At 33.6% G+C, this 15,937-nt stretch overlaps 1 protein-coding gene and 1 long non-coding RNA gene across 4 annotated transcripts in view; one reads left to right on the plus strand and one right to left on the minus strand.

Moving 5' to 3' along the window:
- The first annotated feature begins 47 nt into the window (after nucleotides 1-47).
- The window catches only part of LOC148609032 (uncharacterized), a 22,873-nt gene continuing 6,983 nt past the window's right edge, over nucleotides 48-15,937 (plus strand). The window contains exons 1-3 of the long non-coding RNA XR_015924833.1: nucleotides 48-383; nucleotides 1,755-1,799; nucleotides 13,257-13,303. This is a non-coding gene — a long non-coding RNA (uncharacterized LOC148609032). The remainder of the gene's footprint in view (nucleotides 384-1,754; nucleotides 1,800-13,256; nucleotides 13,304-15,937) is intronic.
- Nucleotides 8,904-15,937, minus strand: part of LOC148609033 (uncharacterized) — a 20,657-nt gene continuing 13,623 nt past the window's right edge. Inside the window, exons 2-5 of one of the 3 annotated variants that reach the window (XM_088596525.1) lie at nucleotides 13,510-13,578; nucleotides 11,302-11,369; nucleotides 10,160-10,880; nucleotides 8,904-9,552 (exon numbers count right to left, since the gene is read on the minus strand). In XM_088596525.1, the coding sequence (XP_088452651.1) occupies nucleotides 9,539-9,552; nucleotides 10,160-10,880; nucleotides 11,302-11,349 (783 nt within the window). In that variant the 5' untranslated portion in view covers nucleotides 11,350-11,369; nucleotides 13,510-13,578 and the 3' untranslated portion in view covers nucleotides 8,904-9,538. Of the gene's footprint in view, nucleotides 9,553-9,873; nucleotides 10,881-11,301; nucleotides 11,370-13,509; nucleotides 13,579-15,937 lie in introns of those variants that run through there. The other 2 variants (XM_088596523.1, XM_088596524.1) reach the window with 2 other exon arrangements.

Genomic DNA, 15,937 nt, shown 5'->3' on the forward strand with positions numbered 1-15,937 from the left:
ACTTGTTACTTCAATAACTGAGAAATACTGGGCGGTCCTAAAATATGTCTAAAATGTGTTCATTTGCATAACCAGTGCGGATGAAAAGTAGTTAATCTTTATTATTCAACGACAAAATACAAATCACAAATTAGAGAAACGGTTCTGCGTTGCTAATAATTTAATGATGAATAGTCAAAAATGGATTTGTCAGAAGGAATATCCAATGTCAGTCGCGACACCACCGGTCACGCTAAATAAGACTGGCATATAGGACCATCAAAAGAATTTAGTTATTCTTATCCTTATCAAGAACGGTAAAAGTATAAGATTTTATTTTATTTGAAAAAAGGAGCAAAGTTAATGAATGGAAAGATACAACTTGAACTAACATGAGTTTTGCGGTAAGTCATTTTGTATACTTGATGTGTCACAATATATAAATCTTTCGTTAATCTGATTTTTAATTGATTATAATATGGGTTTTGTTCAACCTGACAGAGTGACAATTGCAGGGAGTTATGAAAGTCTATTGTTTAGTTCTGTGTTTAAAGATGTTCTGTACTTCAACTGATAAGTTTGTTTTTTTTCTGTGGGTGATACAAAGCTGTCAAGTCTATAAAATGTACTGCAAAATGTTACTATGATTTGGTTTGATTTTAACTTTTGTTTGTTTTCTTTTTGTTTTTTTCTCTGTTTGAAACAATCTACAATGAAACCTGCCACAGTGCACCTCAGCAAAGTCATTTGTTGTATAAGGAAAATAGTACATGGAGTTAGCTCTTATATGTCCAACTTAGTTGTTCCTATCAAAACGAAAGCAAATAATCGTAGTATTGTACATGCACGCATTTTTTTATAAACAGACATTATTTCAGAATGGTGGGTACCGTACGAACAAAACGGCGAGAAAACACATTGATTACAATCAAAACATTTGCAAATGTTCTCCAAGCGGTTTCGTCAATAACTTGATATTCGTTTATAATGATAAGTGCTATATAATGGCTTAACAGACAGGAAAAATTGCAACATATGTTTTAAAATGTTATGAAAACGAAAACTCCTCAAAACCTGTTTTTTATATGAAATGCATTTGTTTAGGACTAACACATTTATTCTTAAAAAGATAAAGAAAAATCAAATAGTAATTAGATGTATATGTCTTACATAGGATTTATTGTATAAAAGGGTAGGGTTTTCATATAATTAGATAAATGTTTGTTTCCATATAATCCGATAGGCACAAAAACATAAATTTTAATATTGGTCCTAAACTTACATTTCCGTATGTTTTAAAACATATGTTGCAATTGTACAAGTGTACGCCACTCTTACTTTTCTGTGCTCAATATATATTGGGTAGAATAAGACAGACACAATAGTCAAATGTTTGTTAACAGACATTGGACTTTCATAAGAATTGAGCGTTTTTGCCGAATTGAAACGTTCTCTAACGAATAGCAACAAATAAAAGTATTTGAAATAAAGCGAGTTCGTTGGTCACATTATTATGTCAGTGTAAGAGTCCCTTTTAATATTAGTATCATCACAATATCTCATTTTCTCATAGAAAATTCATCGAATTCCAAGTAACGTGTACATATGTTGACTCAACATATGGTGTGATACCCATCTTATTTTCACCTTACGAGAAAGCGTTTTGAACTTTTAGTACATACTTGCAACCTCATCGAAAATAGCTTTAGAAGTTTCTGTTCATAGGTATAATCACAACTCAGTAACAAATTAACGTCGATTTCGGTTAATTGTAGGTTAATATGTTCTGTTCTGTATTAAAAAGCGGATTAAAGATTCAAGTGAGTAACGCATTACTAGGGTAGGGCGAGCTTTTGATTTAAACAAGATACACAGTAGTAAACAGGCAAAAGTACTATGCATGTTTTCTTTCGTATGCTGTCTAATGTTAAATGTACATTTCTTACCACACATAATAAAAAGGCGTTAGACTCCCTGAAACGTTCACGTTTCCTGTTTAAACTATCGTGCATCGTTCATCGTTGCTTGACACACCGTTTTGCGCTCGTTCTAACGCGTGATAAACGCACGATTGGAGCGTAGGTGTTCCAAAAAATTGTATTTAATTATTATTTTTTTTTTTAATTATTTTTACTTTTTATTTTATTTTTGTTATGTTTATTTTTTTTTTCGCCAAACGTGCACGTGCAATTTATTTAGTACTACCTAATAGACACGGGTGTATGATAAAGATGAGACACACAATGATACAAGAAGAATTTAGTAATACACATTTACATCAAATTTAGCATATTGATTTAGAAGTCAGAGTATTCTATTTATAACTAAACTATCGTTACAATATGGAATCCCCGGTAGATCACAACTTTATTTGCGCACAGACAGGACTGTACTAGAAACTACTTTCAATTTTATATTGTTTTACTTTAAATTAAAGAGTAATTAAGGGAACCAATGTTATGGCAGTAATCAAAAGAATGTAATCCAGGGACAAAGACCAGACATGGAGAACAGACATACACAACATAAACATAAAGTAATTAAAATCATACATACATACAAAGAAACAAAAGTAAATGAGCAACTTGGACTCCACTAAAACTGAGAGCATGGACCAGGTGCACCGGTAGGGTAAACGTCCTCTGCTTTTCTAGAAACACCCGCCGAGTTGCTCAAAAGCTTAAAAGTAAAGTCCGGGGTAGACAAACGAGGAAAGGAAAAACATGACCCGCTGAATAAATCAGTTTTCATGCTGCAGATGGATACACCATAACGATCCACGGGTTCATGATGACGACCTTAAAACTTCTGTAGTGTTGACTTCAATCTTGTAGCCACATAACCCTGTTCCAGAAGCATATTTGTCAGAGTTCTAGCGCGATGCAAGAAGTCTGAGTAGTTTCGGCTAGCTCTGAAATAATGTATGAGTTGTGATATAAACACTCCATACGCAGGTGCTAAAGAGATGTTGTCACAGATGAAAGTAAAGTTGACAATTCTGAATGAAAGGTCATTACGATTGTTGTAAAGTTTGGTCAATAGTTTTCCTCATAAGAGGGAAGGAATAGGTCAGCAAGTATTAGAATACAATTTTTTCCCATTGGAATGCCGAGAGTTTGTTGAAAAACAAGTCCACCACACTGGACAAATATGTTGTCGATTACAAATTCCAGCATTTTGTAAACTTCTGCCACTGTATATTTTGAAGATAATTATTTCTTACAAAGTATGAGGAATCTCTACCAAGAACTATATATTTGTATCTAGGTGTACCATCTTTTTTGGAAAAACAACGATGTATAATGTATAATGTTTTTAAGTCGGGATTTAAATGAGTATGGGGAATAGAAGTATACAGTGTTGAAAAATCATAGGTTTTAATGCTATTATATTCTGATAATAGTCTTGAACTGATTTTCTCGAAAAGATCTTTCGAATTTTTCAGGATCCACATTGAATTAATACCACTACGGGAGTAACAAGTTTTGTGGTAGGACTGCTGACCCCTTTGACACTTGTGAGTATAGAAGTTAAAAGTTTTGAAAGAGGTTTGATGGTACATTTTGCAGATCCAGATATGAAACGTTGTTTGTATGGATTCTTGTGGCGTTTAAGAATCCAGTACATAAACGGTAAATCACAATCATCGTTCTTGGTGGAAAGACCAAAAGAGGATAGCACAGATTTATGGTTTTCCACAATCTCTTCTTTTTAGAGTGTGGTAGCAGTATAGGTCTTATCACTGCTATTATTTTCTACGTCTTCCTCTGATAATAAACATTGGATATAAAACGTTTTGCAGAGTTTTGGGCTTTGTCTGTTGGTACGGCAACATATTTATTATATATAGTAGACAATGTTTTTGCTACTTCGGGGTCTTTGAAAACTGATGTAGCCTTGACACTCTTTGACCTACTTAAAACTTTCATTCGTTTCAAAATTAAAGACATCACGGCCTTTCACTACTCTGACAAGGAATGCATGTCTTCTTGATCTCGCTTTATCCATTTTCTTGCATAATCATCGACAGCATCCATAAGAACTTTAAAGTTATAATTCCAATTTATGGAGCGTAGTTCACGGTACTTGGGACCTTTAAAAAGAATATTATGCAGAGACTCGTTTTCGATGATGGTTAAATCTCCCGTAACGACGTGACCGGAAGGGCCGTATTTGAATGGAGAGGTTTTGCAATAGCCTTTTACAATTGAAACTTTTGGATGCAATGGGTGAAGTATAGAAATATGAAATAATTGGTATGGATTTGTTTTTGAAATATGGGGAAATTTTGTTGGTAACGTTTTTGTGATGGAGGATTTTAGCCAAATTAATTGCATCTATACCTTTATTGATAAACGGTAGTGGAAGAAATGATCGTTTTTCTTCATCTTGACTTTTCACACAAACTGGTTTAAAGAGTCTTTTGAAACCAATATCCAAAATGATGGCCACAAGTCTGTAAAATGATGAGGTGGGGTCAGAAACAAGAGTGTCAAGACTTGTTTCGTAAAGGGAGTGTAGTAGAGTGAGAGGTATAGAATAAAGTATGGTTCTAATGTGATGAAGTCCAAGAGGTTTTTGTATGAAAAGAAGGAGACCATCTATGGAGACATCATGTAACTTAGGTGACTTATAGTGGCGATGGCCACGACTTCTTTCCCGTCTTGGATTTTTGTCAAATAAATTCATCACATTTATGCTATTGTTATATTGGCTTGAAAGGTTTCCTATACTTTTGATGTTGTCATTGCATCCGTAAGGTATTGCAGTGCCTAGTCTGCGTATCCAGTACTCCTCTCTTTCCCTACGATAGTTTTTTTTTATTTAGAATGGGACTGTTCGTAAGATGGTAAATTTTTACTACAATACGAACTTTCATAGAGAGGACTGAATGATTTTGTTGATTAAAGTGTTGATAAACTGTCGGGAATTTGGTGGTGTTAATTCCCGAACGATGACCGCACATTCTTTTGTTTACTCGTTCTTGCGGTTCTGCGACATATACTAAACCACATAAGTTGCATTCTAATCCATATATTAGGTTTGGTGATTTGCAACTTAAGTCATCGTGACTTCTTGTATTGAAGGTTTTGTTTGTAAGGGAACTGGAGAAGTAAGGATCGGTTATAAGACTGTTGCATGTTTTGCAATTTTTAATGCCACATTTTGATATGGTACAATGTGATTCGTCATCGTTGTAGTCAAATATATCATTTAAAGTAATGGAACATGGTTTGATAATTTTGAAATAGTCAGACGTTTTGTACTGACATAGATGGTCTGCAGACTGAACGTGTGATTGGTTACTTTTAGTTGAATTGTCGGGGCACTTTAGGAATTAGTAGGGGTAACTTTGTAGTTTCACTAGTTAACATGTATACTCTGTCAAATTTAACTAACATTCTGTGTCAAGCTACATGTAAGTTGCTCTATATAGTTATCCAATTAAGAAAAAATATGTTTTCAAGTTTCATACCTACAATTTGTCTGTAGTGCGACGTTGTGGATTGGGAACCTGAGCTTGACGTTCTTCCAATAGTGTATCCCGATTTTTTCCAAAGTTATAAACAGGCATGAATTCCACCATTTATTTACTCAAAAAAAAAGGGCGATGGAATTCTGAAACGTCAAAAACATGGAACTTTTTGATCGTCTCATTTTCCTAAATATCAAAACAAAACCCATTGAAACCCCTCTAAAACCAATGACGATATAATGTACAGTCGACAAAACAACTTTTATAATGTCTGTTTTAGCGGCGCAAAACGAAAATATTATCTAAAAGTTCAACTATTTGTCATGATCATAAGTAGTTTTGATAAAGTATTAAACTACAAATAAGTACAGGTATAAACTCTTTTCACATTTATGTTTGTTTGCTTTTTTTTTTATCTGTTTTTTTTATTGTTTTGTTTGTTTGTTTTCTGATTTTTTTAATGCTCTTAGAGCACAGATTAATTTGCCTTGGAAAACACGTATCGATGCAACACAATAAGTTGGAAAGTGTAACTCGTGAAAAGTCTATATACATCACCAATGCTTCATAGCTGAATTTTGGACAAGGTATGATACTTCATAAAGATCTCCTGTTCAATTATTTATGTTGTTTACGAAGTAAAGTTTACAGGCGCCGTGAGAATAGCATGATGGGTTTGGTTACTGAGTTTCCGTTGAGATTTATATAACAAAACATTTACGAACGGAATATTACGATTAAATCACACCATTACGCTAATGGGTAGATAGTTGTACTTAAGATTTGACAAAAGTTTACAGAATAGCCGCGATACAAATGTTATAGCAGAACAAATCTTCTTTGAGGGTACATTGTATAGAACGCAAATGGTCTATTCATTATACAGAGCTTGTACTTACAAACTTAATGCTTCAGAGTTAATTGGTTGATTTTACAAAACTCTGTAAGTGAAAAATTAGTTGTAAGTTATGAAGTCATAAAAAATAGAATGGCGACATTGTAAATTTTACACCTACGACTTTCTTTGTTCTACGTGTATTTTGTTTGTATTTAGTTACATTGATTTTTACGTATCTTTTGTTCATATTTTCTGCTTTGATAACAGACATTGCCGGTGACAATTTTATGCTACTCACTTATTTTGTAACATAGTGAAAATATTAAATCATAATGGAATCGGGAGGTTTAACAGGCTATGAAACATTGTTTAATCAACATGCCTGTACCCAGTCAGAATCGTTCAGGTGGTTTCCAATTTTTCGGTTTTTACTCTGATATTGTCATTTGCTTTCATTTTTGACTAATGCCTGTGGTTTATCAGTTCGGAATTTTGTTATTACCTTTTAATTTTAAGAGTAAAATTAAATTAATTGACTAAATTTGTTTCATATTTCACCCATCGGATTACTTGGTTCATCTGATACTTATCTTTAAGTGATCACGCATTGTGTCAATTGACATCACTAAAACCTCAATACAAAATATTATTAGCAAAATGTATGCACAGTGCTAGTAGGGTACAAAAGTGTAATCAAAGGAACCAACTTTTGCGCAGGCATCAAAAGAATTTGTACCAATGATAAAACAAGACAGGGATAACAGACACACACAACAATGAATCTTAAATTACCAGAATAGCAGGGATAACAGACACACACAACAAAGAATCTGAAATAACCAGAATGGCATGGAAAACTAACACAAACAACAAAGAATCGTAAATAATCAGAATAGCAGGGATAACAGACACACTCAGCAATGAATCTAAAATAACCAGAATAGCTGAAAAAAAACCACACACACAACAAAGAATCCGAAATAACCAGAATGGCAGGGATAACAGACACACACAACAAAGAATCGGAAATAAACAGAATAGCAGGGATAACACATACACAACAAATAATTTTAAATTACCAGAATGGCTGGATAACAGACACATACAACAAAGAATCTGAAATGACCAAAATTGCAGGGATCACAGACACACACAACAAGGAATCCTAAATAACCAGTATGACAGGGATAACAGACACAAACAACAATGAATCTGAAATAACCAGAATAGCTGGGATAACAGACACATACAACAAAGAATCTGAAATAACCAGAATGACAGGGATAACAGACACACACAACAAAGAATCTGAAATAAACAGAATAGCAGGGATAACAGACACACACAACAAAGAATCTGAAATAAACAGAATAGCAGGGATAACAGACACACACAACAAAGAGTTTTAAATTACCAGAATGACAGGGATAACGGACACACACAACAAAGAATCTGAAATAACCAGAGTGACAGGGATAACAGACACACACAACAAAGAATCTGAAATAACCAGAATAGCTGGGAAAACAGACACACAACAAAGAATCTTAAATTACCAGAATCGCACGTACAAAAAAGCAAAAGTAAATAAGCAACTCGGTCTCCACTTAAAACTGATTGCTTAGACCATGTGCACCAATAGGGTAAGGTCAAAAAAGATCAAATAAACACTGTAAAATGCAACATATAATGCATCCATTTCTCTTCATTGTATGCCTTAATATACGCAATATAGACATAATTTGTTATCCGCTTAAAGTAATCTCGCATTTACGGAAAGAGTGCGAAAAACATATTAAATAACGACAATACAAAACCATTAAAACAAACAGCGTTAGAAATAATCGATCACTACATTTCCAGTGTACTGTCTTTGGAGTAGTAACGTCAGTACTCAGTAGACAAAATCTGATGTAGTGCAATGCTAGAAATGACTTACTTGATTTTTATGTAGGGTTGTAATTGGGGGGTCGAATATTTTAAGACATGACTCAAAGAGTAGACATTAATTTGAAAATCGTATCCGTAACCAATAAATCAATTCATGGCAGTTGATAAATCATCCGATTTTGTTTGACAAAATGTGCTTTACAGATTATATTTCCGTATAAAACTAGATGAGCAGCACCAATCTACATAAAACCCTGTAAGTGCTATTATATTTTTGTATCGAGGTTTTGTAACGGAGAATTGATCATTTAGTTAATTTTTTTCAGAAGTTTGTGATATCAATACCGATGGTGCAAAGATTGTCTGTGATTAATGTGTTGCATTAATTAAAATCTGAAAATTTATCAAAAATACGAGCAAAATGGACCAGCTGTGCATTCCATTGGAAGCTACTTCAGGAATACCACTATCTAGGAATAAAAAATTATAAAGCGTAAATATTCAAAGGCATATAATTTGACAAAAAAAACATGAAGAATTAAAATTTAGAAATTTGGCGTGGGAAATGATGGAAAAATCTAAACAGCAATGCAATGTCTTTACGCTGAAATTTGCATACTGCATAGCCCTACCATACCCAAACAAACGTTGTTAGAGCTATTTTCATCATAGCCGGCTATCACAGAGCAATATGCTGACTAGGCTTTAAAATTTTCTAAATTTACCCTTTGAACTGTTTAATAGATGCGGTAACATCTGATATCTTTTGTAGTGTCGTACAACTCGTATAAACCATTCATCGATTTACATCCTCGGTAAATCTGGTTTTGATAAAAGAAAAAAATCAAGGTAATCAGGATAAGACAGTAGATCAAAGGAACACAATCTATAACAATGAAAAGACAAAGAAACTGCATACACAGACACAACACAACATTGAACATGATACAATCAAAATAGCACGCACATGGAAACACCGTTACATGCGTTCGAGGTTACATATGTCGAGATTTCAAGCACCTACCTTAGCCATAGTTTTTCACCAATTTTGCATTTTGGGATATCAAGTTTTCCATACAAGCGAAACGGTCGTATATCTCGCAATTAGTTAAATGCTCTTCTGATGTTATATTAAGTGATTACTTATCTTTATCTCAAACTGTTCTATGATTTGAGATTGAGAGTGTTACTGCAGGTGATTGCTTAGCACATTTTGGTCTACAGTTGATCTCTGTAATCGTCTGAAATTTTCAGTTTGTGGAACTTTAATCGTCGTAGTTTCATGAATACTGATTTATGGGTATCGTTAAGACATACATTGTATGCTTCTCAACAGAGTGAGATTATTTTCTCTTCTATGCTCTTCTATCTGTAATCATTACACTGAGAGTCATCAAAATATACATGTTAATTGTAAAAGACCAGTTTCTTAAACATTTTAACAAAAGCATGAATTTGCGAGTTAAATGAATGACAATTCAAAATCCTCTTTTTACTTTTTTAATTAATGTTGCCACAACACTGTGACTTCAAAACGCTCATACTTAGCAGATATATGTGCTTCGGATAGTTTGATAAGATATACGTAATATATTGATGTTTGTCCATGCTTTACATGAGAGTTTTTAGATAAGGGGTCAAATTTCAATCGATGTAGAAATACATTTGTGTAAGGACTATATCGTGTTAATAAAGTGCTTTATGGTTTTATTAAGTAATTAATGTATTGGAACATGAGATGCGAGACATTACTGTTTTCAAGTTTGAAGCACAATGTAAATATATTTTGTGGCTAAAATATTTCTTGCCTGCACCAATAAGGTTCTATTATGATAAGTCGTCTACAAAGGCGAAAATAACAATTATAACAAATATGTTCATGAATGCCATATAAACGCTATATAAACATCAACTGTCCAGTACTGTTTATTTTATGACTGTTTCTTGTTCTATACCAAATTTGAATCCGCATTTACCTTGAACGTGGAAGTAAGCTGCATCATCTATATTGCTACAAGTGTCTTTTACTCGATTAGTTCCAATAAATGATTCTACAAGCAACGTTCTCATGCTGTCGGAACATTCCCATATGATGTTCTTTTTATGGTCGTAAAATGTTCCCTTTACAACACCTTGAATAGCTACATCACAATCGAAATTGAACTTACATTGCTTTTCTTTAATTTGCAACATTGCTGTCACTGTAGACTGTCTCCCTACGTTTATCGTTCCTTCCGTCGACCATGTTAAAACTCGCTCTTCTTGATTTGTAAGAACGTTGTTGATTGTGAACTCCTTTGAAAACCCTACAGCAGCATTAACTATTTCGCTAGGCGGTTTTAATGACAATGAAACATTACAACCAACGGTGTAGCCTTTAGATAAAGAACTCGTACAAATTGCCGATGTTTGCCGTTCTACTTTCAATGACTGTGTGTGTTCAAAATCACTTTTATTTTCGAAAACAGTTTTAAATACTATGTTTGATGCAGAAGTTGGAGCCCCCTCTTCTTTGAAAGCTGGTGTGCTTGGATTAAAGTTCACACCAGACCAGTCCAAAGATAGCGTTGCTTTATTCCTTTTTAATCTACACTTTGTGATACACCCTTTCGCATAAAACTCATTAAAATCTCTCCAAGCTCGTTTCCTTGCAATTTTGTCCAAATCGACCATATCTTTTTTCCTGACATCTTCGATCTACAAGGAAAACTTTCGTTTTTAAACATATCTATATATAGATCATTTTGACAACGACAAATTGTTATTAACGTCAATTTGTAAAGAGATACGGATTTAAAAACTTGTAAGAGGTCAACAGCTATAGAATATAAAAATACTCAGGAATCACGCATTTCTCATTGAAATAATTAATAGAACAGCAAGTATTTGTAATTTGTTATACTGATATAACAATTTTTTCGATAAAAAAAAAATATATGATATAATTCAAAATCAGGAACCAATCATATTGATATAACACTAGTTAGTTACCTAAATGCATCTTATCCTAAGTTTCATTTTTCTGAGGCCAAACAGGATTTGTTAGTGGTTAATGCTCTCGCCTTCTTATGCAAAATGCTCATAAAAGTATCACGGCTAAAACTAAATGGCTACTTACCTCTTCGCCAAATTCTTGCGGAGAGCAACATAATGCAAAAATGGACATGGTATTTAGTAGCGTGTTATCTGCAATGATGGGACAATGAATATCAAATTACTATGTTGAATTCAATTCAATTGCAAATAAGCACAAACAACCCAATGATCTCTTTTCAACCTGAATTTAATATGACGATTTATTTATAAAAAATCATTTTAATCTCTGTAACAAGTGTCCAATATGGAACTTGTATTACAATAGCTGATATCAATAACTGTTGACTTTATCTGTCTTGATACATGTATCTAATAAATTATTTGTATGGTTTGAAGAATAAATTCATTCTGGAAATGCCATATTTTCAAAAGTAGTCAAATACCAGTTTTGACACATTTGAAATTAAATGACAAAAACACTTTGCTGCATTATTGTTGGTTAAACGTAGCAAATATATATAAACAAACTATATCTTTGTCATCATGGTTCATGGCTTAGTGTTAATGAATAAAGTAATAATTTGTAAAATCAGAATGATTATTACATTTCATAAAAAGAGCAACATGTTGATCGTTATTATCAGTATGTTCACTCCTTTAGTCATGAATGTAAAAACCTAAGCCAGTTAAATACTTTACTTTCAATACGCTTAGAAGAATTATCGACATAAAGATACTAATCAGAGCCATTAGAATCCAAATGCATCGCAAAATATGGTCAAAATGCAAAATATAAAAAACGAACACCGTCAACAAGCTTATTGGACAATATAAATGCTGTTTTAAGAAATTCCGTATACAATAAGCATATATAATTGTAATATGTTAAAATGTTACTCTTGGTATTTTTGAAATAAATGTTTCATCAAAAAAGATGCATTTCTCCATATATATATATACTATACTTGCGAAACTACAAATAGGTTTCTGGAACAGGGTTATGTTGCTGCAAGTTTGAAGTCATCATTACAGAAGTTTTATGGTCGTCATCATGAACTCGTTGATCGTTACTGTGTATCCATCTGCGCCATGAAAATTCATTCCTTCAACGTGTTATAGTTCTCCTTTCCTCTACCACGGACTTGACTTTTTTTATAAGCAACTTGGCGAATGTTTCTAGAAAAGCAGAGGACGCTTACCATACCAGTGCACCTGGTCCATGCTCCCAGTTTTTAGTAGAGTCCGAGTTGCTCATTTGCTTTTGTTACTTTGTATGTATGATTTTAGTTACTTTATGTTCTTTGTTGTGTATGTCTGTTTTCCATGTCTGGTCATTGGGTAGACGAAAGTGGAAAGGAAATCTATGACACGTTCAACACTATAACAAACTGAAAGACTTGTGTCGTGTTCCTATAATACAAGCTTAAGTATTTGTTTATGCTGCAATCACTGTAGTTTATGACATTCGAGATGTATTGTGACAACACTTCTTTTCCTTTTTAAATAGGCTTCCTGATTGATGTCATTTATAGGATATTAAATAGTTTGGGAGCATTTCAGTTCACTTTGGTGTTTAAAGAGGCTCCGAGCTGCCTGTTCCTATGGCAAAGTAACGCAACAAAGAACCTAGTTATGGTATTTTTGTCCAAATAAGTGTGGATGTTACTCCTCAAAAGTGTTGTTAGCCACCAAATGCACTTTAACATGCTACACTGCCATTTTATTTCGGCAGTTGTGAAGCAATGTATGGGACGTAGGGTACAGAATTTTTAATTTTGTGCATTTGCAGTAATATTTGAAGAGGTAACTCCTCTGAGCCCACCGATATGAGTTCTTCTAATTGTGTGGTATTGGTAGTTATCTTAGTCCGTGAAACCTAATACACACTTTGTAGAAGCAATTTTGTTGCACCGTACGAAAATGCTTAGTTTCAACAAAATTTGCTCGTTAATAAATTAAATTGAAAGTCATTTTTGTTTTAACCTAAACACATTGGTTTCAAACGACCATTTTTCCCAATATATTTCATGTTTATAGGATGTTATTCGGTTGGAATTTCCTTTCACTTTTTGGGATGTACCCCTGTGAGTATGTTTGTAGTTTTTATCACAGATTTTGCCTATATTTTAATAGAAGTGTTAGTATATTAACCAAGAAATGTAACGTCATTTCAATAGAACAAATTTCGTATTCATTGCCATTGTGAAGCAATCTCGTTACATGTTACACTTGTTTGTATTTTCAGTCGATTTTATATGTGTTTGCTTGTGTTTAATTTTCCTTAACTTACCACATTAGTTTTGCTCGTTGTTCAAACAGAATTTTAATTTTCCTCTAACCAACAAATCACGTTTAACCTCTGCAACAGATTAAGACAAATGGACATTACTTCAGTATATCTCGTAACTGCAAATAAGAATTTTTTTTTAAATAGATATTCATTCTGATATGCGTTCTTATAAAATGCAACTTTAGGAGAACAGCATAATGCTACAAATGTGATAATATGTGGTAAACACATTATACCTATAAATGAGGTTTCAGTACATAAAACTACTCCATATTTGGTATTATTTCTCATAAATAGATAAAAGAGGGTAAAAAATATTGTTATGTAACCTCACTAAAAAAACTTATGCCTCGGAATGTTGAGTATCCCCTTCATCTTGCAAGACACTTGTCCTTCTTCTCAGTAGCAATTAATTCCAATAAAAGAGAACGAAGATTAATAATAGATTGAGTTCTTTATATATATGGACTACAGTGCGGGAGATGTTGCCACAGAGGTACGAGTTCGAGTGCCGCGGAAGAGAACGACACAAATTTAGCAGTTCTAACATCGTTGGGAATTTTTCAGACATTTCTATAATTTACATTATCTACCCTGTATCAATTTGATCCGATGGAGCAGTGTAGCAAATAGAGTTGTCACATTCTTAGCTGAGACGTTGTATAATATTGATTTGTTGTGACATTTATCGTTAATGTGTTCCTCTATACTACAAAATAATACCTAGATGAACTGTCCCGTACTACCATACATCGTGTACTAAGTTACAGGTTAGATTAATCCTACGAGGAGGAATAACCCGGCCAGCAAAAACGTTATAGCCTAGCTGACCGAGCGGCCTAGGATGCTGGACTTTGTACAGGTGGTGTTGACACAGATGTCAAAGTCACGAGTTCTAAAAATGTTTACTCATTTAATCTAAGCTATATGCTGGTTCATTTGTTACGTTTCACCATTTCGTTTAGTGTATTTGTTTTTAAATTATAGAGCATATAATATATCGGCAAGGAGTTGGGCTGAGTATTTGTCATTGGGGTTTCCTTTTGTCTGTTGAAGAAAGATAAGGAAGATACTAGTTCTGGATGTTCAAAACAATCGAATATGTTGAAATTGTAGTGCCCCCCCCCCCCCCCACGATTTGATTATTTAAGTCGTCATTTATTGGACGACCCGTTATTTCAAAAGAAACAAAGTCACTTAACATGTTCACTGGTCTCCATGTCAACCAATATAATCAAAATAACAGAACATCTTTTTTTCTCTTTGTACGCCATTGTCTTTCTACAATTCAATGAATGACAAACACGCTGTGATGTTACCTATGGCAACTATCTACTTATCTACTTAAACAAACAGTGAACACGCAATTCTTGTGTTTACACAATGCGTAAACAATATTTTCTCTTTAATAATTGATGTTTTAAGTACTTAAATCGATGCATGTATGCACAAGATTGACCCGTTTTGGGGTTATGTAAATAATTTGGTGTAAGGCTTTCTGTTCTTTAAATATTTCGGCGAAATTGAGAAAAATGATATACTCAGATATTTCAGATATTGGATTTCGTATGAAAGTTTAAAAGACAAATATAAATCTAACTAGACCATGTTTCATGTATATAAAAATGTATTGAAAAGGCAAATTCAATATCCAACAGACTGTACAAACAAAATAGTAGACATAATATTGTGATTATTGCAAACACTATATTTGTTCAGTAGACAGGTGAAAAATTGTTTTGTGAAACGATCCATACATAATATCATGCTATATTTAAAGGCTCTTGTGGTCTTGAAAATTTATCGATGGTAAAGGAAAACTATTGACCAAACTTTACGACAAACGTGATGACTTTTCATTAAGAATTGTCAACTTTCCTTTCATCTGTGGCAACATCCCTTCGGGTCCTGCGTATGGAGTGTTCAAATCAGAACTCATACATTATGTCAGAGCTTGCCGAAACTACGCAGACGTTTTGTATCGCGCTAGAACTCTAACAAATAGGCTTCTGGAACAGTGATATGTTGCTACAAGATTGAAGTCATCACTACAGAAGTTTTATGGTCGTCATCATAAACTCGTGGATCGTTATGATGTACACATCAGCACCATGAAAACTGATTTATTTAACGGCTCATAGTTTACCTTTTCCTTGTTTGTCTACCCCGGACTTGACTTTTATGAGCAACTCGGCGGGTGTTTCTAGAAAAGCTGAGGACGCTTACCCTACCGGTGCAGCTGGTCCATGCTCCCAGTTTTAGTGGAGTCCGAGTTGCGCATTTACTTTTGTTACTTTTTATGTATGATTTATTATGATTTTAGTTGCTTTATGTTCTTTGTTGTGTATGTCTGTTTTCCATGTCTGGTCTTTGTCCCTGGATTACATTGTTTTAATTACCGCTATAATCTTGGTTCCCTTGATTACTC

The sequence above is a fragment of the Perna viridis genome, chromosome 8 (assembly GCF_037379345.1).
Source record: "Perna viridis isolate PV_CMFRI_1.1 ecotype Kerala chromosome 8, ASM3737934v1, whole genome shotgun sequence".
NCBI classification, from domain to species: domain Eukaryota; kingdom Metazoa; phylum Mollusca; class Bivalvia; order Mytilida; family Mytilidae; genus Perna; species Perna viridis.